Source organism: Oncorhynchus keta, unplaced genomic scaffold (genome assembly GCF_023373465.1).
Source record: "Oncorhynchus keta strain PuntledgeMale-10-30-2019 unplaced genomic scaffold, Oket_V2 Un_scaffold_13882_pilon_pilon, whole genome shotgun sequence".
Lineage (NCBI taxonomy): Eukaryota > Metazoa > Chordata > Actinopteri > Salmoniformes > Salmonidae > Oncorhynchus > Oncorhynchus keta.
In genome coordinates, this window is record NW_026290778.1 from 20,235 (window position 1) to 45,580 (window position 25,346).

The following is a 25,346-nucleotide window of genomic DNA, read 5'->3' on the forward strand; positions in this document are numbered from 1 at the left end:
CTTAGTAAACTTCTGGAGAAAATTTGTGTTTGACCAGATACAATGCTATTTCACAGTAAACAAATTGACGACAGACTTTCAGCACGCATATAGGGAAGGACACTCAACAAGCACAGCATTTACACAAATGACTGATGATTGGCTGAGAGAAATTAATGATAAAATGATTGTGGGGGCTGTCTTGTTAGACTTCAGTGCAGATTTTGACATGATCTATCAAAGTCTGCTCCTGGAAAAACATATGTGTTATGGCTTTACACCCCTGCTTTAATGCAGATAAAGAGTTACTTGTCCAACAGAACACAGAGGGTGTTCTTTAATGGAAGCCTATCAAATATAATCCAGTTAGAATCAGGAATTCCCCAGGGTAGCTGTTTAGGCCCCTTGATTTGTTTCAATCTTTACTAACGACATGCCACTGACTGAGTAAAGCCAGAGTTTCTATGTATTTCTATGTATGTGGATGACTCAACACTATACACGTCAGCTACTAAAGAGACTGAAATGACTGCAACACTAAACAAAGAGCTGCCAAGGGTGCCAAGGAAAAAGTTAGCCTTAACAGTACGTGGAGAGCTAACATTAATGACATGCATGTCAATCTCTCATGGCTTAAAGTGGAAGAGAGATTGACTTCCTCATTACTTGTTTTTGTAAGAGGTGTTGACAAAATGAATGTACCGAGCTGTCTGTTTAAAATACTGGTGCACAGCTCGGACAACCATGAATACCCCACAAGACATGCCAAGTCCAGAACAGACTATGGGAGGCGCACAGTACTACATAGAGCCATGACTACATGGAACTCTATTCCACATCAGGAAACTGATGTAAGCAGTAGAATCATATTTAAAAAGCAGGTAAAAATACACCTTATGGAACAGTGGGGACTGTGAAGTAACACAAACATTAAAAAAAAAATCCAAGATGGCATAGCAGTAGGACGTGTGTGTTTGTCTCTGTCTTATCCAGTGTCTTATCCCGTGTAAATAGACTGTCTTTTTCGTATATATCTTTATCTCACTTTCTATCTACGAACTAAATATACTTTCCTGCAACCCGCCTCACCCAATGTGGTACGGATCTGCTGTTTTTATTATTTTTTAAATAAAGGTGATCTGGTCTAAGGTGATCTGGTCTACCTGGTTAAATAAAGGTGATCTGGTCTACCTGGTTGAATAAAGGTGATCTAGTCTACCTGGTTAAATAAAGGTGATCTGGTCTACCTGGTTAAATAAACCTGGTTAAATAAAGGTGATCTGGTTAAATAAAGGTGATCTACCTGGTTAAATAAAGGTGATCTGGTCTACCTGGTTAAATAAAGGTGATCTGGTCTACCTGGTTAAATAAAGGTGATCTGGTCTACCTGGTTAAATAAAGGTGATCTGGTCTACCTGGTTAAATAAAGGTGATCTGGTCTACCTGGTTAAATAAAGGTGATCTGGTCTACCTGGTTAAATAAAGGTGATCTGGTCTACCTGGTTAAATAAAGGTGATCTGGTCTACCTGGTTAAATAAAGGTGATCTGGTCTACCTGGTTAAATAAAGGTGATCTGGTCTACCTGGTTAAATAAAGGTGATCTGGTCTACCTGGTTAAATAAAGGTGATCTGGTCTACCTGGTTAAATAAAGGTGATCTGGTCTACCTGGTTAAATAAAGGTGATCTGGTCTACCTGGTTAAATAAAGGTGGTCTGGTCTACCTGGTTAAATAAAGGTGATCTGGTCTACCAGGTTAAATAAAGGTGATCTGGTTTACCTGGTTAAATAAAGGTGGTCTGGTCGACCAGGTTAAATAAAGGTGATCTGGTCTACCTGGTTAAATAAAGGTGATCTGGTCTACCTGGTTAAATAAAGGTGATCTGGTCTACCTGGTTAAATAAAGGTGATCTGGTCTACCTGGTTAAATAAAGGTGATCTGGTCTACCTGGTTAAATAAAGGTGATCTGGTCTACCTGGTTAAATAAAGGTGATCTGGTCTACCTGGTTAAATAAAGGTGATCTGGTCTACCTGGTTAAATAAAGGTGATCTGGTCTACCTGGTTAAATAAAGGTGATCTGGTCTACCTGGTTAAATAAAGGTGATCTGGTCTACCTGGTTAAATAAAGGTGATCTGGTCTACCTGGTTAAATAAAGGCTGGTCTACCTGGTCTACCTGGTTAAATAAAGGTGATCTGGTTTACCTGGTTAAATAAAGGTGATCTGGCCTACCTGGTTAAATAAAGGTGGTCTGGCCTACCAGGTTAAATAAAGGTGATCTGGTCTACCTGGTTAAATAAAGGTGGTCTGGTCTACCTGGTTGAATAAAGGTGATCTAGTCTACCTGGTTAAATAAAGGTGATCTGGTTTACCTGGTTAAATAAAGGTGGTCTGGTCTACCTGGTTAAATAAAGGTGATCTGGTCTACCTGGTTAAATAAAGGTGATCTGGTCTACCTGGTTAAATAAAGGTGATCTGGTCTACCTGGTTAAATAAAGGTGATCTGGTCTACCTGGTTAAATAAAGGTGATCTGGTCTACCTGGTTAAATAAAGGTGATATTAAATAACTAATTAAATGAAACACATAGGCGCAGACACATGCCTACAAACACATGATAACATACACACACAGACGTACAAATGGATTTTGCATTGTAGATATGTGGTTGTGGAGTGTGGACTCTGAGGGCACACACTTAGTGTGTTATGAATTCTGTAATGAATCTATTGTAATATTTTTACAGTTGTATAACTGCCTTAATTTTGCCCGATTATTATTATTAATAATTTTTATAATAATTCTAATTATTTTTATGGATGGGGATCCATAATAAATCAATAAAGTATGGTAGTAGGTGCCAGGTGCACCGGTTTGAGTGTGTCAAGAAAGGCAACAGCGCTGTGTTTTTCAAACTCAACAGTTTCTCATGTGTGTTTCCAGAATGTTCCACCACCCAAAGGACATCCAGCCAACCTGACACAACTGTGGGAAGCGTTGAGGCAACATGGGTCAGCATCCCTGTGGAACACTTTCGGCACCTTGTAGAGTCCATGCCCCCGACAAATTGAGTCTGTTCTGAGGGAGAAAGGGGAGAGCAAGACAATATTAGGAAGGTGTTCCTAATGTTTTGTCCATTCAGTGTATATTTGCATCAGTATTTATGTTTACATGTATATATTACCATGAGTATATTAGCATCAGTATTTATGTTTACATGTATATATTACCATGAGTATATTACCATCAGTATTTATGTTTACATGTATATATTACCATGAGTATATTAGCATCAGTATTTATGTTTACATGTATATATTACCATGAGTATATTAGCATCAGTATTTATGTTTACATGTATATATTACCATGAGTATATTACCATCAGTATTTATGTTTACATGTATATATTACCATGAGTATATTACCATCAGTATTTATGTTTACATGTATATATTACCATGAGTATATTAGCATCAGTGTTTATGTTTACATGTATATATTACTGTATATATTACCATGAGTATATTACCATCAGTGTTTATACATTCTTGCTACCAGTCACTATTCAGCCCTGTTTGACTGACGATTGGCTGAGTTAAATTGATGATGAAAAGGGGGCTGTTTTTGTTGGACTTCAGTGCGGCTTTTGACATTATGGATCACAGTCTGCTGCTGGATCACAGTCTGCTGCTGGATCACAGTCTGCTGCTGGAAAAATGTGTGTTTTATAGCTATGTGTACCTTTCTATCACGCCTACACACACACACACACACACACACACACACACACACACACACACACACACACACACACACACACACACACACACACACACACACACACACACACACACACACACACACAGTACGCTGCTGTCATTCTGCCTACTATTATAATTATTTATATTATTCATAAAGGAGCGATGGCTGTCATTTCTATGGTCATCTATCTGGACAATGATAACATAGAATCTGACCAAATTATGCTTTAGCTCTGGGTTAAAAACAACAGTATTTTAGTTCTGGGTTAAAAACAACAGTATTTTAGTTCTGGGTTAAAAACAACAGTATTTTAGTTCTGGGTTAAAAACAACAGTATTTTAGTTCTGGGTTAAAAACAACAGTATTTTAGTTCTGGGTTAAAAACAACAGTATTTTAGTTCTGGGTTAAAAACAACAGTATTTTAGTTCTGGGTTAAACAAACAACAGTATTTTAGTTCTGGGTTAAAAACAACAGTATTTTAGTTCTGGGTTAAGTGACAGTATTTTAGCTCTGGGTTAAAAACAACAGTATTTTAGTTCTGGGTTATTTTAGTTCTGGGTTAAACAACAGTATTTTAGTTCTGGGTTAAAAACAACAGTATTTTAGTTCTGGGTTAAAAACAACAGTATTTTAGTTCTGGGTTAAAAACAACAGTATTTTAGTTCTGGGTTAAAACAACAGTATTTTACAACAGTATTTTAGTTCTGGGTTAAAGTTCTGGGTTAAAAAAAACAACAGTATTTTAGTTCTGGGTTAAAAACAACAGTATTTTAGTTCTGGGTTAAAAACAACAGTATTTTAGTTCTGGGTAAACAACAGTATTTTAGTTCTGGGTTAAAAACAACAGTATTTTAGTTCTGGGTTAAAACAAAAACAACAGTATTTTAGTTCTGGGTTAAAAACAACAGTATTTTAGTTCTGGGTTAAAAACAACAGTATTTTAGTTCTGGGTTCTGGGTTAAACAACAGTATTTTAGTTCTGGGTTAAAAACAACAGTATTTAGTTCTGGGTTAAACAACAGTATTTTAGTTCTGGGTTAAACAACAGTATTTTAGTTCAGTATTTTAGTTCTGGGTTAAACAACAGTATTTTAGTTCTGGGTTAAAACAACAGTATTTTAGTTCTGGGTTAAACAACAGTATTTTAGTTCTGGGTTAAACAACAGTATTTTAGTTCTGGGTTAAACAACAGTATTTTAGTTCTGGGTTATTTTAGTTCTGGGTTAAACAGTACAGTATTTTAGTTCTGAAGGGTTAAACAAGGTATTTTCCAGGTTAACCCAGTCTGGTTAAGGACTAAGTAGGTATTTTAGTTCCAGGTAACCCAGTCTTTAGTAAACTGGGTTAAGAAACATATAGGTAATTTCTCCAGGTTAACCCAGTCTGTAGTTTAGGTAATTTTTCTAAACAACAGTATTTTAGTTCTGGGTTACAGTATTTTAGTACAGTATTTTAGGTTAAAAACAACAGTATTTTTTCTGGGTTAAAAACAACAGTATTTTAGCTCTGGGTTAAAAACAACAGTATTCTAGCTCTGGGTTAAACCAGTAAGAAGGGTTAAACAACAGTATTTTAGTTCTGGGTTAACAACAGTATTTTAGTTCCATATTTTAGTTCTGGGAAGGACTATATAGTATTTTCCAGGTAACCCAGTCTGTAGTAAACCATAAGAAGGACTATACAAGGTATTTTAGTTCCAGGTAAAAACCCAGTCTGTAGTAAACCATAAGAAGGACTATTTTAGTTCTGGGTAAAAACTCCAGGTAACCCAGTCTGTAGTTAAACCAGTAAGCTCTGGGTTAAAAACAACAGTTTTAGGTAATTTCTCTGGGGTAGTAATTTCTCCAGGTAACCCAGTCTGTGGGTAAACCAGTATTTTAGTTCTGGACTATACAAGGTAATTTAGTGGTTCCAGGTTAACAACCAGTTCTGGGTTAAACCATAAGAAGGACTATATAGGTAATTTCTCCAGGTAACCCAGTCTGTAGTAAACCATACAGAAGGACTATATAGGTAATTTTCCAGGTAACCCTCTGGGTAACTGGGACCAGTAATTTCAGGTAACCCAGTCTGTAGTAAACCATATTTTAGAAGGACTATATAGGTAATTTCTCCAGGTAACCCAGTCTGTAGTAAACTGGGTTAAGAAGGACTATATATTTAATTTCTCCAGGTAACCCAGTTTGTTCTGGGTAAACCATATTTTAGAAGGACTATATAGGTAATTTCTCCAGGTAACCCTGGGTTAAACAACAGTCTCTAGTAAGTATTTTAGTTCTGGGTAATTTCAACAGTATTTTACCCAGTCTGTAGTAAACCATATTTTAGAAGGACTATATAGGTAATTTCTCCAGGTAACCCAGTCTGTAGTAAACCATAAGAAGGACTATATAGGTATTTTAGTTCTCCAGGTAACCCAGTCTGTAGTAAACCATAAGAAGGACTATATAGGTAATTTCTCCAGGTAACCCAGTCTGTTCTAGTAAACCATATTTTAGAAGGACTATATAGGTATTTTTTCTCCAGGTAACCCAGTCTGTAGTAAACCATACAGTAAGGACTATATAGGTAATTTCTCCAGGTAACCCAGTCTGTAGTAAACCATAAGAAGGACTATATTGGGGGGGTTCTAGGTAATTTCTCCAGGTAACCCAGTCTGTAGTAAAAACATATTTTAGTTCTGGGTTAAAAGGACTATTTTAATTTCTCCAGGTAACCCAGTATTTTAGTTCTGGGTTAAAACAAAGAAGGACTATACAAAGTAACCCAGTCTGGGTTAAAAGAAGGACTATATAGGTAATTTCTCCAGGTAACCCAGTCTCTAGTAAACCATAGTTCTGAAGGACTATATAGGTAATTTCTCCAGGTAACCCAGTCTGTAGTAAACCATAAGAAGGACTATATAGGTAATTTCTCCAGGTAACCCAGTCTGTAGTAAACCACAGAAGGACTATATAGGTAATTTCTCCAGGTAACCCAGTCTGTGTAGTAAACAGTCATAAGAAGGACTATATAGGTAATTTCTCCAGGTAACCCAGTCTGTAGTAAACCATAGAAGGACTATATAGGTAATTTCTCCAGGTAACCCAGTCTGTAGTAAACCATAAGAAGGACTATATAGGTAATTTCTCCAGGTAACCCAGTCTGTAGTAAAACCATGTAGTAAACCATAAGAAGGACTATATAGGTAATTTATATAGGTAATTTCTCCAGGTAACCCAGTCTGTAGTAAACCATAAGGACTATATAGGTAATTTCTCCAGGTAACCCAGTCTGTAGTAAACCATAAGAAGGACTATATAGGTCATTTCTCCAGGTAACCCAGTCTGTAGTAAACCATGTGAAGGACTATATAGGTAATTTCTCCAGGTAACCCAGTCTGTAGTAAACCATAAGAAGGACTATATAGGTCATTTCTCCAGGTAACCCAGTCTGTAGTAAACCATAAGAAGGACTATATAGGTAATTTCTCCAGGTAACCCAGTCTGTAGTAAACCATAAGGACTATATAGGTAATTTATCCAGGTAACCCAGTCTGTAGTAAACCATATGAAGGACTATATAGGTAATTTCTCCAGGTAACCCAGTCTGTAGTAAACCATATGAAGGACTATAAAGGACTGTCAGAAACTCCAGGCCTCGGTCACGCAGCCGGGTACAAAGAGCACTGACACACGCGCAGGTTTTCCGGAGCGCAAGTGGTGCCGCACGTTCACACTTGGTTGTCGCTCACAGCATTTATTGCCGCGCTAGGCTGAAAAACATTAGCATTATAGCCCAATAAATGTCATAATTGTGTCATTTTCCGTCATACAGGAGCGTGTTCCAAACCTCACTAATGTACACGCTAACCTGTGCGTAAAAAGGGAAGCGTTTGACAGTTTCTCTACTACAGATGAAAAGTTGTCTTACCTTCCCATAGCAGCATATGATCAACCCCAACGGCAACAGATAGCCAATGACTAAAATAGTGACTTTGTAGGTGTGTTTGGAAGCGCTTGCGTACCACGCTTCCCAGCAGAACGAACTGTTCGGCGCTTCCGGGTGGTCAGTAAGTATCTGGTGTTGCGCCACTGGTATAGAGAATATGAACGACAGTGCCCAAATAACACAGACCCCTATGAGGGCATTCCTCCTGTTGCGAATGCAGGGGGACTTTTTGGAGTGTACAACAGCTATGTACCTGTCCACTGACATGGCAACAAGCGTGAAGATGCTCACCAGCATACACACCATCACTAAATAGTGAACACATTTACATAAAAAGGCTCCAAATATCCACTCAGGTAGGGAGTATATAGTAGCCTGGAACGGGACACAAAAGAGCAAAAACAATAGATCCGCGATACTTAAATTGAGGATGAAAATGTTTGTCGTACTTCTGTTGCGCCGGGCCTTGATTTTCCCGATTACTATCATCACTAGAGAGTTCCCGACGACACCCAGGAAAAATATACATCCAAAAATCACCGGAACAATCACCGCCTCCGGACCACCGTGGTCTTCTTCACCGGCACACGCCGTCAGGTTGCCGGTGTTTAATAACTCGGTCCAGACGTAGCCCGTTTCGTTGCCCGGCAGCAGCATGGTTTTCTCTCTCACACCGCCGCGGCGTCCTCGTCCAGACGTTCCAGGAGTTTAAGAAATAACAGCGTTGCTATCTCCGGAGAAAGTGGGGATTTTGTCCAGAGCCTCGCATGGTATACAATCTGGTCTATGTATCACACTCAGTCCAGTAACACTGCTGTGTCAAGTTCCAGATGTTTGGGGTTTAGGCTACTTTTACGCATCGTTTGGAGGAAATGGTTATGCGTTTATCCACTTGTGAGAAAAGCCGCCTTACAACAAGTGAAAGGAGGCTTGGTCTCCCGATGCGCGTCTTCGACGGAACACACTAACGGTAGCCTGGCTATGACAGATACAGTATAGGCTCACCCAGGCGGTCATGAAGCGGTAAAATGAAACCATGTGTTGTTCAAAACCTCTCGGAGCTCCTTATAGTAACATGAACACGGAGACCTTTCAGCGCTGGTTCCTTCTGCTGTAAAAAAAAAAAAAACCCGTACTAAAACCTTAATGGTATAATTAAGCAATAAGAAAAGAGTGGGTGTGGTATATGGCCAATATACCACGGCTATGGACTGTTCATAAGCACTACGCAACGCCGGGTGCCTGAACACAGCCCTTAGCCGTAGTATATTGGCCCTATACCACAAACCCGTGAAGGTGCCTTATTGCTATTGTAAACAGGTTACCTACAGGTTGACAACCTCTACTGTGGAGTACGTCTGGAGATTATTATACCATGGAGCCGAAAGGGATTGACTGAAACACTGTGAGGTGTGAAGACCGGAAAGAAAAGAACAACCTATTTATTATACCAGTTCCTCCCGGCTGCAGCGGTCTCTGATTTCTATCATGGCTTTTATGTTATATGACGTTTCATTTCATTGTCTGACATCATTTAAAATGAAATATATTTATATAATTATTGACAATAGCAAGTGTTATTCATATTTGTGCTAACTCGAATCTTGAATATTTGACAGAGAGATAAATCCTTGGATAAAATACGTATGTGGCAAGACGAAAGTATCACTTCGTTGGATATCTAAACCAAAAACAAATCACTGCCTCTAGGATAGTTTGGGTCTTCTATGAACCCCTGCATGTCACTGTGTGCTCCTCCCTCTCCCGTCTCTCTAGGTCACCAGGCTGCTCGTTATGGAGCGCACCTGTCACTATCGTTACGCGTGTCAGTGCATTACGACACACACCTGGACTCCATACCCTCCCCGATTGCCTGCCCTATATATGTCTCTCTCTTTGGTTCCTTCCCTATATATGTCCCTCTCTTTGGTTCCTTCCCTATATATGTCCCTATATATCTCTTTGGTTCCTTCCCTATATATGTCTATGTCCCTTTGGTTCCTTCCCTATATATGTCCCTCTCTTTGGTTCCTTCCCTATATATGTCCCTCTCTTTGGTTCCTTCCTATATATGTTCTCCTTTGGTTCCTTCCCTATATATGTCCTCTCTTTGGTTCCTTCCCTATATATGCCTCCCTCTCTTTGGTTCCTTCCCTATATATGTCCCTCTCTTTGGTTCCTTCCCTATATATGTCCCTCTCTTTGGTTCCTTCCCTATATATGTCCCTCTCTCTCCCTTTGGTTCCTTCCCTATATATGTCCCTCTCTCTTTGGTTCCTTCCCTATATATGTGTCTTCCCTTTGGTTCCTTCCCCTATATATGTCCCTCTCTTTGGTTCCTTCCCTATATATGTCCCTCTCTTTGGTTCCTTCCCTATATATGTCCTCCCTTTGGTTCCTTCCCTATATATGTCCCTCTCTTTGGTTCCTTCCCTATATATGTCCCTCTCTTTGGTTCTTTGGTTCCTTCCCTATATATGTCCCTCTCTTTGGTTCCTTCCCTATATATGTCCCTCTCTTTGGTTCCTTCCCTATATATGTCCTCTCTTTGGTTCCTTCCCCTTCCCTTTGGTTCCTTCCCTATATATGTCCCTCTCTTTGGTTCCTTCCCTATATATGTCTTCCCTCCCTTTGGTTCCTTCCCTATATATGTCCCTCTCTTTGGTTCCTTCCCTATATATGTCTCTCCCTTTGGTTCCTTCCCTATATATGTCCCTCCCTTTGGTTCCTTCCCTATATATGTCTCTCCCTTTGGTTCCTTCCCTATATATGTCCCCTCTCTTTGTTCCTTCCCTATATATGTCCCTCCTTTGGTTCCTTCCCTATATATGTCTCCCTTTGGTTCCTTCCCTATATATGTCTCTCCTTTGTTCCTTCCCTATATATGTCCCTGGTTCCTTTGGTTCCTTCCCTATATATGTCCCTCTCTTTGGTTCCTTCCCTATATATGTCTCCTCTTGGTTCCTTCCCTATATGTAAATCCTTTGGTTCCTTTGGTTCCTTCCCTATATATGTCTCTCTCTTTGGTTCCTTCCCTATATATGTCCCTCTCTTTGGTTCCTTCTCCCTCCCTCTTTGGTTCCTTCCCTATATATGTCCCTCCTCTTTGGTTCCTTCCCTATATATGTCCCTCCTTTGGTTCCTTCCCTATATATGTCCCTCCTTTGGTTCCTTCCCTATATATGTCTCTCCCTTTGGTTCCTTCCCTATATATGTCCCTCTCTTTGGTTCCTTCCCTATATATGTCTCCCCCCTTTGGTTCCTTCCCTTCCCTATATATGTCCCTCTCTTTGGTTCCTTCCCTATATATGTCCCTCTCTTTGGTTCCTTCCCTATATATGTCTCTTTGGTTCCCTCTTTGTTCCTTCCCTCCCTTTGGTTCCCTATTTGTCCCTCTCTTTGGTTCCTTCCCTATATATGTCCCTCTCTTTGGTTCCTTCCCTATATATGTCTCCCCTTCTTGGTTCCTTCCCCTTATGGTTCCTTCCCTATATATGTCCCTCTCTTTGGTTCCTTCCCTATATATGTCTCTCCCTTTGGTTCCTTCCCTATATATGTCCCTCTCTTTGGTTCCTTCCCTATATATGTCTCTCCCTTTGGTTCCTTCCCTATATATGTTCCTCCTCTTTATGTTCCTTCCCTATATATGTCTCTCTCTTTGGTTCCTTCCCTATATATGTCCCTCTCTTTGGTTCCTTCCCTTCCTATATATGTCTCTTTGGTTCCCCTATATATGTCCTTCCCCTCTTTGGTTCCTTCTTTGGTTCCTTCCCTATATATGTCCTCTCTTTGGTTCCTTCCTATATATGTCTCCTCCCTTTGGTTCCTTCCCTATATATGTCCTCTCTTTGGTTCCTTCCCTATATATGTGCTCCCCTCTTTGGTTCCTTCCCTATATATGTCCCTCTCTTTGGTTCCTTCCCTATATATGTCCCTCTCTTTGGTTCCTTCCCTATATATGTCCCTCTCTTTGGTTCCTTTGGTTCCTTCCCTATATATGTCTCTCCCTTTGGTTCCTTCCCTATATATGTCCCTCCTTTGGTTCCTTCCCTATATATGTCTCTCTTTGGTTCCTTCCCTATATATGTCTCTCCCTTTGGTTCCTTCCCTATATATACTTTGTTCCTTCCCATATATGTCCTCCCTTTGGTTCCTTCCCTATATATGTCCCTATATCTCCTTTGGTTCCTTCCCTATATTGTTCCTTCCTATATATGTCCTCCTTTGGTTCCTTCCCTATATATGTCTCTCCCTTTGGTTCCTTCCCTATATATGTCCCTCCCTTTGGTTCCTTCCCTATATATGTCTCTCCTTTGGTTCCTTCCCTATATATGTCCCTCTCTTTGGTTCCTTCCCTATATATGTCTCTTCTTTGGTTCCTTCCCTATATAACCTGATAGTCTCTCCCTTTGGTTCCTTCCCTATATATGTCTTTGGTTCTTCCCTTTGGTTCCTTCCCTATATATGTCCCTCCCTTTGGTTCCTTCCCTATATATGTCTCTCCCTTTGGTTCCTTCCCTATATATGTCCCTCTCTTTGGTCTTTGGTTCTCCCCCTTTGGTTCCTTCCCTATATATGTCCCTCCTTTGTCTAAAGATATGTCCCTCCCTTTGGTTTGGTTCCTTCCCTGATATATGTCTCTCCCTTTGGTTCCTTCCCTATATATGTCCCTCTCTTTGGTTCCTTCCCTATATATGTCCCTCTCTTTGGTTCCTTCCCTATATATGTTCCTTCCCCCTCCCTTTGGTTCCTTCCCTATATATGTCCCTCCATTTGGTTCCTTCCCTATATATGTCCCTCCCTTTGGTTCCTTCCCTATATATGTTCCTTCTCTCTTGTTCCTTCCCCTGATTGTTCCATTGGTTCCTTCCCTATATATGTCTCTCCTTTGGTTCCTTCCCTATATATGTCCCTCCATTTGGTTCCTTCCCTATATATGTCTCCCTCCCTTTGGTTCCTTCCCTAAATATGTCACTCCCTTTTTGTTCCTTCCCTATATATGTCTCTCCCTTTGGTTCCTTCCCTATATATGTCCCTCTCTTTGGTTCCTTCCCTATATATGTCAAAGAAAGCCATTTCTGAAAGATATCCATAAAAAGTGTCGTTTAAAGTTTGCCACAAGCCACCTGGGAGACACACCAAACATGTGGAAGAAGGTGCTCTGGTCAAATGAAACCAAAATTGAACTTTTTGGCAACAATGCAAAACGTTATGTTTAGCGTAAAAGCAACACAGCTCATCACCCTGAACACACCATCCCCACTGTCAAACATGGTTGTGGCAGCATCATGGTTTGGGCTTGCTTTTCTTCAGCAGGGACAGGGAAGATGGTTAAAATTTATGGGAAGATGGATGGAGTCAAATACAGGACCATTCTGGAAGAAAACCTGATGGAGTCTGCAAAAGACCTGAGACTGGGACGGAGATTTGTCTTCCAACAAGACAATGATCCAAAACATAAAGCAAAATCTACAATGGAATGGTTAAAAAATAAACATATCCAGGTGTTAGAATGGCCAAGTCAAAGTCCAGACCTGAATCCAATAGAGAATCTGTGGAAAGAACTGAAAACTGATGTTCACAAATGCTCTGCATCCAACCTCACTGAGCTCGAGCTGTTTTGCAAGGAGGAATGGGAAAAATTTTCAGTCTCTCAATGTGCAAAACTGATAGAGACATTAAGCGACTTACAGCTGTAATCGTAGCAAAAGGTGGCGCTACAAAGTATTAACTTAAGGGGGCTGAATCATTTTGCACGCCCAATTTTTCAGTTTTTGATTTGTTAAAAAAGTTTGAAATATCCAATAAATGTCGTTCCAATTCATGATTGTGTCCCACTTGTTGTTGATTCTTCACAAAAAATACAGTTTTATATCTTTATGTTTGAAGCCTGAAATGTGGCAAAAGGTGCAAAGTTCAAGGGGGCCGAATACTTTCGCAAGGCACTGTATATACTTTTCTATTGTGTTATTGACTGTACATTTGTTTATTTCATGTGTAACTCTGTGTTGTTGTTTGTGTTGCACTGCTTTGCTTTATCTTGGCCAGGTCGCATTTGTAAATGAGAACTTGTTCTCAACTGGCCTACCTGGGTTGATCTGGTCTACCTGGTTAAATAAAGGTGATCTGGTCTACCTGGTTAAATAAAGGTGATCTGGTCTACCTGGTTAAATAAAGGTGATCTGGTCTACCTGGTTAAATAAAGGTGATCTGGCCTACCTGGTTAAATAAAGGTGATCTGGTCTACCTGGTTCACCTGGTTATATAAAGGTGATCTGGTCTACCTGGTTAAATAAAGGTGATCTGGTCTACCTGGTTAAATAAAGGTGATCTGGTCTACCTGGTTAAATAAAGGTGATCTGGTCTACCTGGTTAAATAAAGGTGATCTGGTCTACCTGGTTAAATAAATGTGATCTGGTCTACCTGGTTAAATAAAGGTGATCTGGTCTATCTGGTCTTGGTTAAATAAAGGTGATCTGGTCTACCTGGTTAAATAAAGGTGACATAAAAATCTGTTGTGTTTGTTGATTACAACACTCACTTCCTGAACATGCTTCCTGACTCTCAGCGCATATCGTTACACAGCAGGATTCAATTAGGGGATCAATCAATAATTAATCTCTTCCTTAAGTTTGAAACAAATTATCTACCACACTTGCTTTGGCAATGTTAACACATGTTTCCCATGCCAATAAAGCCCCTTGAACTGAATTACATTGAGAGACACACACACAGATGAGAGATAGAGACAGACAGATACACAGAGAGAGAGAGATAGTGACACACACACACACACACACACACACACACACACACACACACACACACACACACACACACACACACACACACACACACACACACACACACACACACACACACACACACACACACACACACACACACACACACACACACACACACAGACAGACACACACACACAGAGAGAGAAAGACACACACACAGAGAGAGAGAGACACACACACACACACACAGAGAGAGAGAGACACAGACACAGACACAGAGAGAGAGAGAGAGAGAGACACACACAGAGAGAGAGATTGAGAGAGAAGAGAGAGAGAGAGAGAGACACACACAGAGAGAGACCTATTGAAATCACTAATAGTTTACTTGTTCAGTGAATAGGAATATTTATACATAAACTATAGACATCAGTTAGTACAGGGTAAACTCATCAAGTTTATAGTTACAGTTAGTGCATTGCTGACTGCTAATCTCACCTTTCAGTTGTACAACCTAAAATCACCTATCAGTTAGTACAGGGCCTAAACTCATCAACCTATCAGTTAGTACAGGGCCTAAACTCATCAACCTATCAGTTAGTACAGGGCCTAAACTCATCAACCTATCAGTTAGTACAGGGCCTAAACTCATCAACCTATCAGTTAGTACAGGGCCTAAACTCATCAACCTATCAGTTCAGTTAGTACAGGGCCTAAACTCATCAACCTATCAGTTAGTACAGGGCCTAAACTCATCAACCTATCAGTTAGTACAGGGCCTAAACTCATCAACCTATCAGTTAGTACAGGGCCTAAACTCATCAACCTATCAGTTAGTACAGGGCCTAAACTCATCAACCTATCAGTTAGTACAGGGCCTAAACTCATCAACCTATCAGTTAGTCACAGGGTACAGGGCCTAAACTCATCAACCTATCAGTTAGTACAGGGCCTAAACTCATCAACCTATCAGTTAGTACAGGGCCTAAACTCATCAGTTAGTACAGGGCCCAGCTTTAGTACAGGGGGCCTAAACTCATCAACCTATCAGTTAGTACAGGGGCCTAAAAACTCATCAACCTATCAGTTAGTACAGGGCCTAAACTCATCAACTTCAGACTGAAGAGTTTAACACACATCTTAAAGATGTTGATGTCATCATTCTGTAGGAGACATGTTGTCAGGCTGACTAACTGTTACTCACACAGGTTACAGAGAGGTCACTGTCCCACAGGTTACAGAGGTCACTGTCCCACAGGTTACAGAGAGGTCACTGTCCCACAGGTTACAGAGGTCACTGTCCCACAGGTTACAGAGAGGTCACTGTCCCACAGGTTACAGAGAGGTCACTGTCCCACAGGTTACAGAGAGGTCACTGTCTACAGAGAGGTCAGTCCCACAGGTTACAGAGAGGTCACTGTCCCACAGGCTACAGAGAGGTCACTGTCCCACAGGCCAGAGAGGTCACTGTCCCACAGGTTACAGAGAGGTCACTGTCCCACAGGTTACAGAGAGGTCACTGTCCCACAGGTTACAGAGAGGTCACTGTCCCACAGGCTACAGAGAGGTCACTGTGCCGTCACAGAAACACATCTCTGTCAATAGAGGCAGAGACTCTGGAGGACTGATCATTTGGTACAAATCCCAACTTCAACATCTAATTGATCCCCTCAAAATTGGCAAATATCACATTTGGTTAAAAATGAAAAAAATTACTTGTACCGACAGAAAAAGATGTGTCTTCTGTCTCCCCATAGAAACAACAGTGACAGACCACACGAGGGGACAGCTGTATTACAGGCCATACTGTCTCTAACTGTCTTCATCTCCCCATAGAAACAACAGGGACAGACCACACGAGGGGACAGCTGTATTACAGGCCATAGGGTCTCTAACTGTCTTCATCTCCCCCATAGAAACAACAGGGACAGCTTTATTACAGGCCATACTGTTTCTAACTGTCTTCATCTCCCCATAGAAACAACAGGGACAGCTTTATTACAGGCCATAGTGTCTCTAACTGTCTTCATCTCCCCATAGAAACAACAGTGACAGCTTTATTACAGGCCATACTGTCTCTAACTGTCTTCATCTCCCCATAGAAACAACAGTGACAGCTTTATTACAGGCCATACTGTCTCTAACTGTCTTCATCTCCCTCATAGAAACAACAGTGACAGGCCATAGCTGACAACTGTCTTCATCTCCCCAGAGGAGACAGCTTTATTACAGGCCATACTGTCTCTAACTGTCTTCATCTCCCCATAGAAACAACAGTGACAGCTTTATTACAGGCCATACTGTCTCTAACTGTCTTCATCTCCCCATAGAAACAACAGTGACAGCTTTATTACAGGCCATACTGTCTCTAACTGTCTTCATCTCCCCATAGACAACAACAGTGACAAGGCCAACAGACAGCTTTATTACAGGCCATACTGTCTCTAACTGTCTTCATCTCCCCATAGAAACAACAGTGACACTTTATTACAGGCCAACCTGTCTACTAACACACTGAAGCCTTCATCCCCCCATAGAAACAACAGTGACAGCTTTATTACAGGCCATAACCTGTCTCTACTGTCTTCATCTCCCCATAGAAACAACAGTGACAGCTTTATTACAGGCCATACTGTCTCTAACTGTCTTCATCAAACCCCCTAGAAACAACAGTGAAGCCTATTACAGGCCAGCTGGTCCTGGGGCTGAGTTCACTAACCTGTTCTACTAGAAACACACTGACAGCCTCAGTACAGGCCATCCAGCTGGTCCTAACTGTCTTCATCTCCCGTTCTAGAAACAACAGTGAAGCCTACAGGCCCCTCATCCAGCTGGTCCTCTCCCTAGAAACAAAGTGTTCTACTTTGAAGCCTCAGTCCCCCATCCAGCTGGTCCTGGGGCTGAGTTCACTCTCTGTTCTACATAGAAACAACAGTGACCCCTCATCCAGCTGGTCCTGGGGCTGAGCCACTAACCTGTTCTACTAACACACTGAAGCCTCAGTCCCCTCCCAGCTGGTCCTGGGGCTGAGTTCAACTAACTTGTTCTACTAACACACTGAAGCCTCAGTTCCCTCATCCAGCTGGTCCTGGGGCTGAGTTCACAAACCTGTTCTACTAACACACTGAAGCCTCAGTTCCCCTCATCCAGCTGGTCCTGGGGCTGAGTTCACTAACCTGTTCTACTAACACACTGAAGCCTCAGTCCCCTCATCCAGCTGGTGGGGCTGAGTTCACTAACCTGTTCTACCACACACTGAAGCCTCAGTCCCCTCATCCAGCTGGTCCTGGGGCTGAGTTCACTAACCTGTTCTACTAACACACTGAAGCCTCAGTCCCAACATCCATCTGGTCCTGGGGCTGAGTTCACAACCTGTTCTACTAACACACTGAAGCCTCAGGACCAGAACATCCAATCAATCAGAATAAAACAAAATACAACACAGTCAAAACAAAACTACATTACCTGTGGGGAAACACAAGCACAAACACAAATCAAAATGCAGTGTTATCTGGCCCTAAATCAACAGTACACTGTGGCTAAATATTTGACCATGGTAACTGATCAAAACCTTAGAAAAACCTTGACAAAGTACAGACATTCAAGGTTTCAAAACACTTATTCAAGGTTTCAAAGACCTCTCTGATGAGGACAGGCTACCAGAGAGCTGTGGGTGGCAGACCCAATTGAAGGGGAGGACGCAGAGAGCTGTGGGTTGGCAGACCACTACATTGAAGACCTCTCTGATGAGGTCCTGTTGAGCTGTGGGTTGCAGCGCACTACATTGAAGACCTCTCTGATGAGGACGCTACCCGTCCTGTTGGGGGAGGACGCAGAGAGCTGTGGGTTGGCAGCACACTACATTGAAGAAGACCCGTCCTGTTGGGGGAGGTCAGCTGGGTTGGCAGACCACTACATTGAAGACCTCTCTGATGAGGACAGGCTACCCATCCTGTTGGGGAGGACGCAGAGAGCTGTGGGTTGGCAGACCAACATTGAAACCTCTCTGATGAGGACAGGCTACCCATCCTGTTGGGGGAGTGAAGAGAGAGCTGTGGGTTGGCAGCGCACATCACATTGCTGCCTGCCATAAGATGAGGGACAGTGTCTGACAGACCAATCAACCTGCACATGTCCTCAACTGACAACTTGTTTTATAGTTAAATGTCTGGTTATTTTGACCCTTGGTTATTTTGTTGTCCTGTTGACAATTTGATTCTTATTATTTTCATATTGTAAATATCCAAAGTAAGATTTGGCAATATGTACATTGTTACATCATGCCAAGAAAGCAAATTGAATTGAATAGTCCATAAACACAAACTGGGTGAATGAGAGACAGAGACAGAGACAGAGACAGAGAGAGACAGAGACAGAGAGACAGAAGACAGACAGACAGACAGACAGACAGACAGACAGAAGACAGACAGACAGACAGACAGACGGACGGACGGACGGAACGGACGGAACGGACGGACGGACGGACGGACAGACAGACAATAGACAGACAGACACAGAGAGAGAAAGAGAAACAGAAATACACAGACACAGAGACACAGAGACAGAGACACAGAGAGATAGAAAAGAGAGAGAGACAGTTCAAAGAGAAAGGCAGAGAGAGAGAGACAGAGACAGATTTTAGAGGAGAACACTAGAGAGACAGGGAGAGACAGACAGAGAGACAGAGACAGGAGAGAAAAGAGAGAGACAGAGAGAGAGAGAGAAAAGAGAGACAGTTCTGAGAGAGACAGAGACAGATTTTATAGAGAGAGAGAGTTAAAGAGACAGTATTTTAGACACAGAGAGAGAGAGAAGACAGACAGAGAGTATTTTAGAGGGAGGGAGAGAGAGAGACAGTATTTTAGTTCTGAGGTTAAAAAGAACAGGAGAGAGAGAGACAGAGAGAGAGAGAGAAAGACAGACAGTATTTTAGAGGAGAAGACAGAGAGTATTTTAGACAGGGTTAAAAACAGACAGTATTTTAGTTCTGGGTTAGAAAAGAGACAGTATTTTAGTTCTGGAGAGAAGACAACAGTATTTTAGAGAGAGTTAGAAGAACAGAGAGTATTTTAGACAGAGAGAAAGAGAGAGAGTATTTTAGTTCTGGGTTAAACAGAGAGATATTTTTAATAGCAAAAAAGCTGCTGCATTTTAGTCGTATATTATTTTTATATTTTTCTGAAATAAGCAAGTGCAGGTTCTGGGTTAAAGTGAACGGGGTGTCTTTAGTTCGGGAAGCTTTGCCACAATTTGGGAAAGCCTGGTATTTTAGTTCTGGGTTACAATAGATATTTTAGGCTGCGGAGGCAGAGACTAGGGGTTGTTTCCAAAAGGCACCCTATTCCCTAAATAGTGCACTACTTTTGACCAGAGCCCTATAGAAGTAGTGCACTACATAGGGAAGAGTGTTCCATTTGTGATGCGGCGCCTGTATTTGGTCCTGTGTGTGTTCCTCTACATGATGCTCTGTCTGTCTGTAAGAATGGTTTTAGATGGAGGAACACAGACTAGATTTGGTCCTGTGTGTTCCTCTACATGATGCTCTGTCTGTCTCTAAGAATGGTTTTAGGATGGAGGAACACAGACTAGATTTGGTCCTGTGTTAAAAACAACATGATTTTCTGTCTGTCTGTAAACAAATATTTTAGGATGGAGGAACACAGACTAGATTTGGTCCTGTGTTAAAAACTACATGATTCTGTCTGTCTGTAACAATGTATTTTAGATGGAGGAACACAGACAGTATTTGGTCCTGTGTTAAAAACATGATGTATTCTGTCTGTCTGTAAGAATGTATTTTGGATGGAGGAACACAGACTAGATTTGGTCCTGTGTGTTCCTCTGTATGTAAAAAAACAGTAGGTGTTTGCCAAGTGTCCGTGAATAAGACTGAAACACCGTTACAATAGACAACAGTCCAACACACAGTGATGAAGTGGTTCACCAGTATTTGAGATCTGGTGTTGTGGGACAGTATTTCAATGGAAACACAATTTTGTTCTGATAGACTGAATGGATTTTAGAATGAAGTACAGAAGCAGTACTTTTAGCAGTACTATTGGAGCAGCACTATTGGAGCAGTACTATTGGAGCAGTACTATTGGAGCAGTACTATTGGAGCAGTACTATTGGATCAGTATCATTGGAGCAGCACTAAGCAGTACTATTGGAGCAGTACTATTAAAAGCAGCAGTATTGGAGCAGTACTATTGGAGCAGTACTATTGGAGCAGTACTATTGGAGCAGTACATTGGAGCAGCACTATTGGAGCAGTACTATTGGAGCAGTACCATTGGAGCAGTACCATTGGAGCAGTACTATTGGAGCAGCACTATTGGAGCAGCACTATTGGAGCAGCACTATTGGAGCAGCACTATTGGAGCATTACTATTGGAGCAGTACTATTGGAGCAGTACTATTGGAGCAGCACTATTGGAGCAGTACTATTGGAGCAGCACTATTGGAGCAGTACTATTGGAGCAGCACTATTGGAGCAGCACTATTGGAGCAGTACTATTGGAGCAGCACTATTGGAGCATTACTATTGGAGCAGTACTATTGGAGCAGTACTATTGGAGCAGTACCATTGGAGCAGCACTATTGGAGCAGTACTATTGGAGCAGCACTATTTTAGCAGCACTATTGGAGCAGTACTATTGGAGCAGTACTTTGGAGCAGCACTATTGGAGCAGTACAAATTGGAGCAGCACTATTGGAGCAGTCTATTGGAGCAGTACTATTGGAGCAGTACTATTGCAGCAGTACTATTGTGAGCAGCACTATTGGAGCAGTATTATTGGAGCAGTACTGTTGGGGCAGCACTATTGGAGCAGTACTATTGGAGCAGTACTATTGGAGCAGTACTATTGGAGCAGTTTCTCCAGGTAACAGTCTGTAGTAAACCATAAGAAGGACTATTAGGTAATTTCTCCAGGTAACCCAGGCTGTAGTAAACCATATGAAGGACTATATAGGTAATTTATCCAGGCAACCCAGTCTGTAGTAAACCATAAGAAGGACTATATAGGTAATTTCTCCAGGTAACCCAGTCTGTAGTAAACCATATGAAGGACTATATAGGTAATTTATCCAGGTAACCAAGTCTGTAGTAAACCATAAGAAGGACTATATAGGTAATTTCTCCAGGTAACCCAGTCTGTAGTAAACCATAAGAAGGACTATATAGGTAATTTCTCCAGGTAACCCAGTCTGTAGTAAACCATAAGAAGGACTATTAGGTAATTTATCCAGGTAACCCAGTCTGTAGTAAACCATAAGACGGACTATTAGGTAATTTCTCCAGGTAACCCTGTCTGTAGTAAACCATAAGAAGGACTATATAGGTAATTTCTCCAGGTAACCCAGTCTGTAGTAAACCATAAGAAGGACTATATAGGTAATTTCTCCAGGTAACCCTGTCTGTAGTAAACCATATGAAGGACTTATAGGTAATTTCTCCAGGTAACCCAGTCTGTAGTAAACCATAAGAAGGACTATTTAGGTCATTTCTCCAGGTAACCCAGTCTGTAGTAAACAGAAGGACTATATTGGTAATTTCTCCAGGTAACCCTGTCTGTAGTAAACCATAAGAAGGACTATATAGGTAATTTCTCCAGGTAACCCTGTCTGTAGTAAACCATAAGAAGGACTATATAGGTAATTTCTCCAGGTAACCGTGTCTGTAGTAAACCAGAAGGACTATATAGGTAATTTCTCCAGGTAACCCAGTCTGTAGTAAACCATAAGAAGGACTATATAGGTAATTTCTCCAGGTAACCCAGTCTTTAGTAAACCATAAGAATGACTATATAGGTAATTTATCCAGGTAACCCAGTCTGTAGTAAACCATAAGGACTATATAGGTAATTTCTCCAGGTAACCCAGTCTGTAGTAAACCATAAGAAGGACAATATAGGTAATTTCTCCAGGTAACCCAGTCTGTAGTAAACCATAAGGACTATATAGGTAATTTCTCCAGGTAACCCAGTCTGTAGTAAACCATAAGAAGGACTATATAGGTAATTTCTCCAGGTAACCCAGTCTGTAGTAAACCATATGAAGGACTATATAGGTAATTTCTCCAGGTAACCCAGTCTGTAGTAAACCATAAGAAGGACTATATAGGTAATTTCTCCAGGTAACCCAGTCTGTAGTAAACCATAAGGACTATATAGGTAATTTCTCCAGGTAACCCAGTCTGTAGTAAACCATAAGGACTATAAAGGTAATTTCTCCAGGTAACCCAGTCTGTAGTAAACCATAAGAAGGACTATATAGGTAATTTCTCCAGGTAACCCAGTCTGTAGTAAACCATAAGGACTATAAAGGTAATTTCTCCAGGTAACCCAGTCTGTAGTAAACCATAAGGACTATAAAGGTAATTTCTCCAGGTAACCCAGTCTGTAGTAAACCATAAGAAGGACTATATAGGTAATTTCTCCAGGTAACCCAGTCTGTAGTAAACCATATGAAGGACTATATAGGTAATTTCTCCAGGTAACCCAGTCTGTAGTAAACCATAAGGACTATATAGGTAATTTCTCCAGGTAACCCAGTCTGTAGTAAACCATAAGAAGGACTATATAGGTAATTTCTCCAGGTAACCCAGTCTGTAGTAAACCATAAGAAGGACTATATAGGTAATTTCTCCAGGTAACCCAGTCTGTAGTAAACCATAAGAAGGACTATATAGGTAATTTCTCCAGGTAACCCAGTCTGTAGTAAACCATAAGAAGGACTATATAGGTAATTTCTCCAGGTAACCCAGTCTGTAGTAAACCATAAGAAGGACTATATAGGTAATTTCTCCAGGTAACCCAGTCTGTAGTAAACCATAAGGACTATATAGGTAATTTCTCCAGGTAACCCAGTCTGTAGTAAACCATAAGAAGGACTATATAGGTAATTTCTCCAGGTAACCCAGTCTGTAGTAAACCATAAGAAGGACTATATAGGTAATTTCTCCAGGTAACCCAGTCTGTAGTAAACCATAAGAAGGACTATATAGGTAATTTCTCCAGGTAACCCAGTCTGTAGTAAACCATAAGAAGGACTATATAGGTAATTTCTCCAGGTAACCCAGTCTGTAGTAAACCATAAGAAGGACTATATAGGTAATTTCTCCAGGTAACCCAGTCTGTAGTAAACCATAAGAAGGACTATATAGGTAATTTCTCCAGGTAACCCAGTCTGTAGTAAACCATAAGAAGGACTATATAGGTAATTTCTCCAGGTAACCCAGTCTGTAGTAAACCATATGAAGGACTATATAGGTAATTTCTCCAGGTAACCCAGTCTGTAGTAAACCATATGAAGGACTATATAGGTAATTTCTCCAGGTAACCCAGTCTGTAGTAAACCATAAGAAGGACTATATAGGTAATTTCTCCAGGTAACCCAGTCTGTAGTAAACCATAAGAAGGACTATATAGGTAATTTCTCCAGGTAACCCAGTCTGTAGTAAACCATAAGAAGGACTATATAGGTAATTTCTCCAGGTAACCCAGTCTGTAGTAAACCATAAGAAGGACTATATAGGTAATTTCTCCAGGTAACCCAGTCTGTAGTAAACCATATGAAGGACTATATAGGTAATTTCTCCAGGTAACCCAGTCTGTAGTAAACCATAAGAAGGACTATATAGGTAATTTCTCCAGGTAACCCTGTCTGTAGTAAACCATATGAAGGACTATAAAGGACTGTCAGAAACTCCAGGCCTCGGTCACGCAGCCGGGTACAAAGAGCACTGACACACGCGCAGGTTTTCCGGAGCGCAAGTGGTGCCGCACGTTCGCACTTTGTTCACAGCATTTATTGCCGCGCTAGGCTGAAAAACGTTAGCATTATAGCCCAATAAATGTCATAATTGTGTCATTTTCCGTCATACAGGAGCGTGTTCCAAACCTCACTAATGTACACGCTAACCTGTGCGTAAAAAGGGAAGCGTTTGACAGTTTCTCTATATATATGCCATTTAGCTCTACTTCAGATGAAAAGTTGTCTTACCTTCCCATAGCAGCATATGATCAACCCCAACGGCAACAGATAGCCAATGACTAAAATAGTGACTTTGTAGGTGTGTTTGGAAGCGCTTGCGTACCACGCTTCCCAGCAGAACGAACTGTTCGGCGCTTCCGGGTGGTCAGTAAGTATCTGGTGTTGCGCCACTGGTATAGAGAATATGAACGACAGTGCCCAAATAACACAGACCCCTATGAGGGCATTCCTCCTGTTGCGAATGCAGGGGGACTTTTTGGAGTGTACAACAGCTATGTACCTGTCCACTGACATGGCAACAAGCGTGAAGATGCTCACCAGCATACACACCATCACTAAATAGTGAACACATTTACATAAAAAGGCTCCAAATATCCACTCAGGTAGGGAGTATATAGTAGCCTGGAACGGGACACAAAAGAGCAAAAACAATAGATCCGCGATACTTAAATTGAGGATGAAAATGTTTGTCGTACTTCTGTTGCGCCGGACCTTGATTTTCCCGATTACTATCATCACTAGAGAGTTCCCGACGACACCCAGGAAAAATATACATCCAAAAATCACCGGAACAATCACCGCCTCCGGACCACCGTGGTCTTCTTCACCGGCACACGCCGTCAGGTTGCCGGTGTTTAATAACTCTGTCCAGACGTAGCCCGTTTCGTTGCCCGGCAGCAGCATGGTTTTTCTCTCACACCGCCGCGGCGTCCTCGTCCAGACGTTCCAGGAGTTTAAGAAATAACAGCGTTGCTATCTCCGGAGAAAGTGGGGATTTTGTCCAGAGCCTCGCATGGTATACAATCTGGTCTATGTATCACACTCAGTCCAGTAACACTGCTGTGTCAAGTTCCAGATGTTTTGGGTTTAGGCTACTTTTACGCATCGTTTGGAGGAAATGGTTATGCGTTTATCCACTTGTGAGAAAAGC

At 41.3% G+C, this 25,346-nt stretch overlaps 2 protein-coding genes across 2 annotated transcripts; both read right to left on the reverse strand.

The window, feature by feature from the left end:
- Positions 1 to 7,657: 7,657 nt before the first annotated feature.
- LOC127927401 (galanin receptor type 1-like) lies at positions 7,658 to 8,761 on the reverse strand (the record flags this gene model as incomplete). The annotated part of the gene is made up of 1 exon (XM_052513709.1): positions 7,658 to 8,761. A coding segment is annotated over exon 1 (675 nt), but the record flags the coding sequence as incomplete, so codon positions are not given.
- Positions 8,344 to 25,099, reverse strand: LOC127927396 (galanin receptor type 1-like). The gene is made up of 2 exons (XM_052513706.1): positions 24,425 to 25,099; positions 8,344 to 8,406 (listed from the first exon to the last, which is right to left on the reverse strand). The coding sequence occupies exons 1-2, from the start codon at positions 25,097 to 25,099 to the stop codon at positions 8,344 to 8,346; spliced, it is 738 nt and encodes a 245-aa protein (XP_052369666.1).
- Positions 25,100 to 25,346: the final 247 nt, after the last annotated feature.

Bases quoted from the DNA above. Each gene is read 5' to 3' on its own strand.
- LOC127927396 (XM_052513706.1), bottom strand. From the start codon at position 25,099: ATGCTGCTGCCGGGCAACGAAACGGGCTACGTCTGGACAGAGTTATTA. The intron at 8,407-24,424 runs GTAAGACAACTT...CTTTCTCCGGAG, and splicing joins TCATATGCTGCTATGGGAAG to ATAGCAACGCTGTTATTTCT.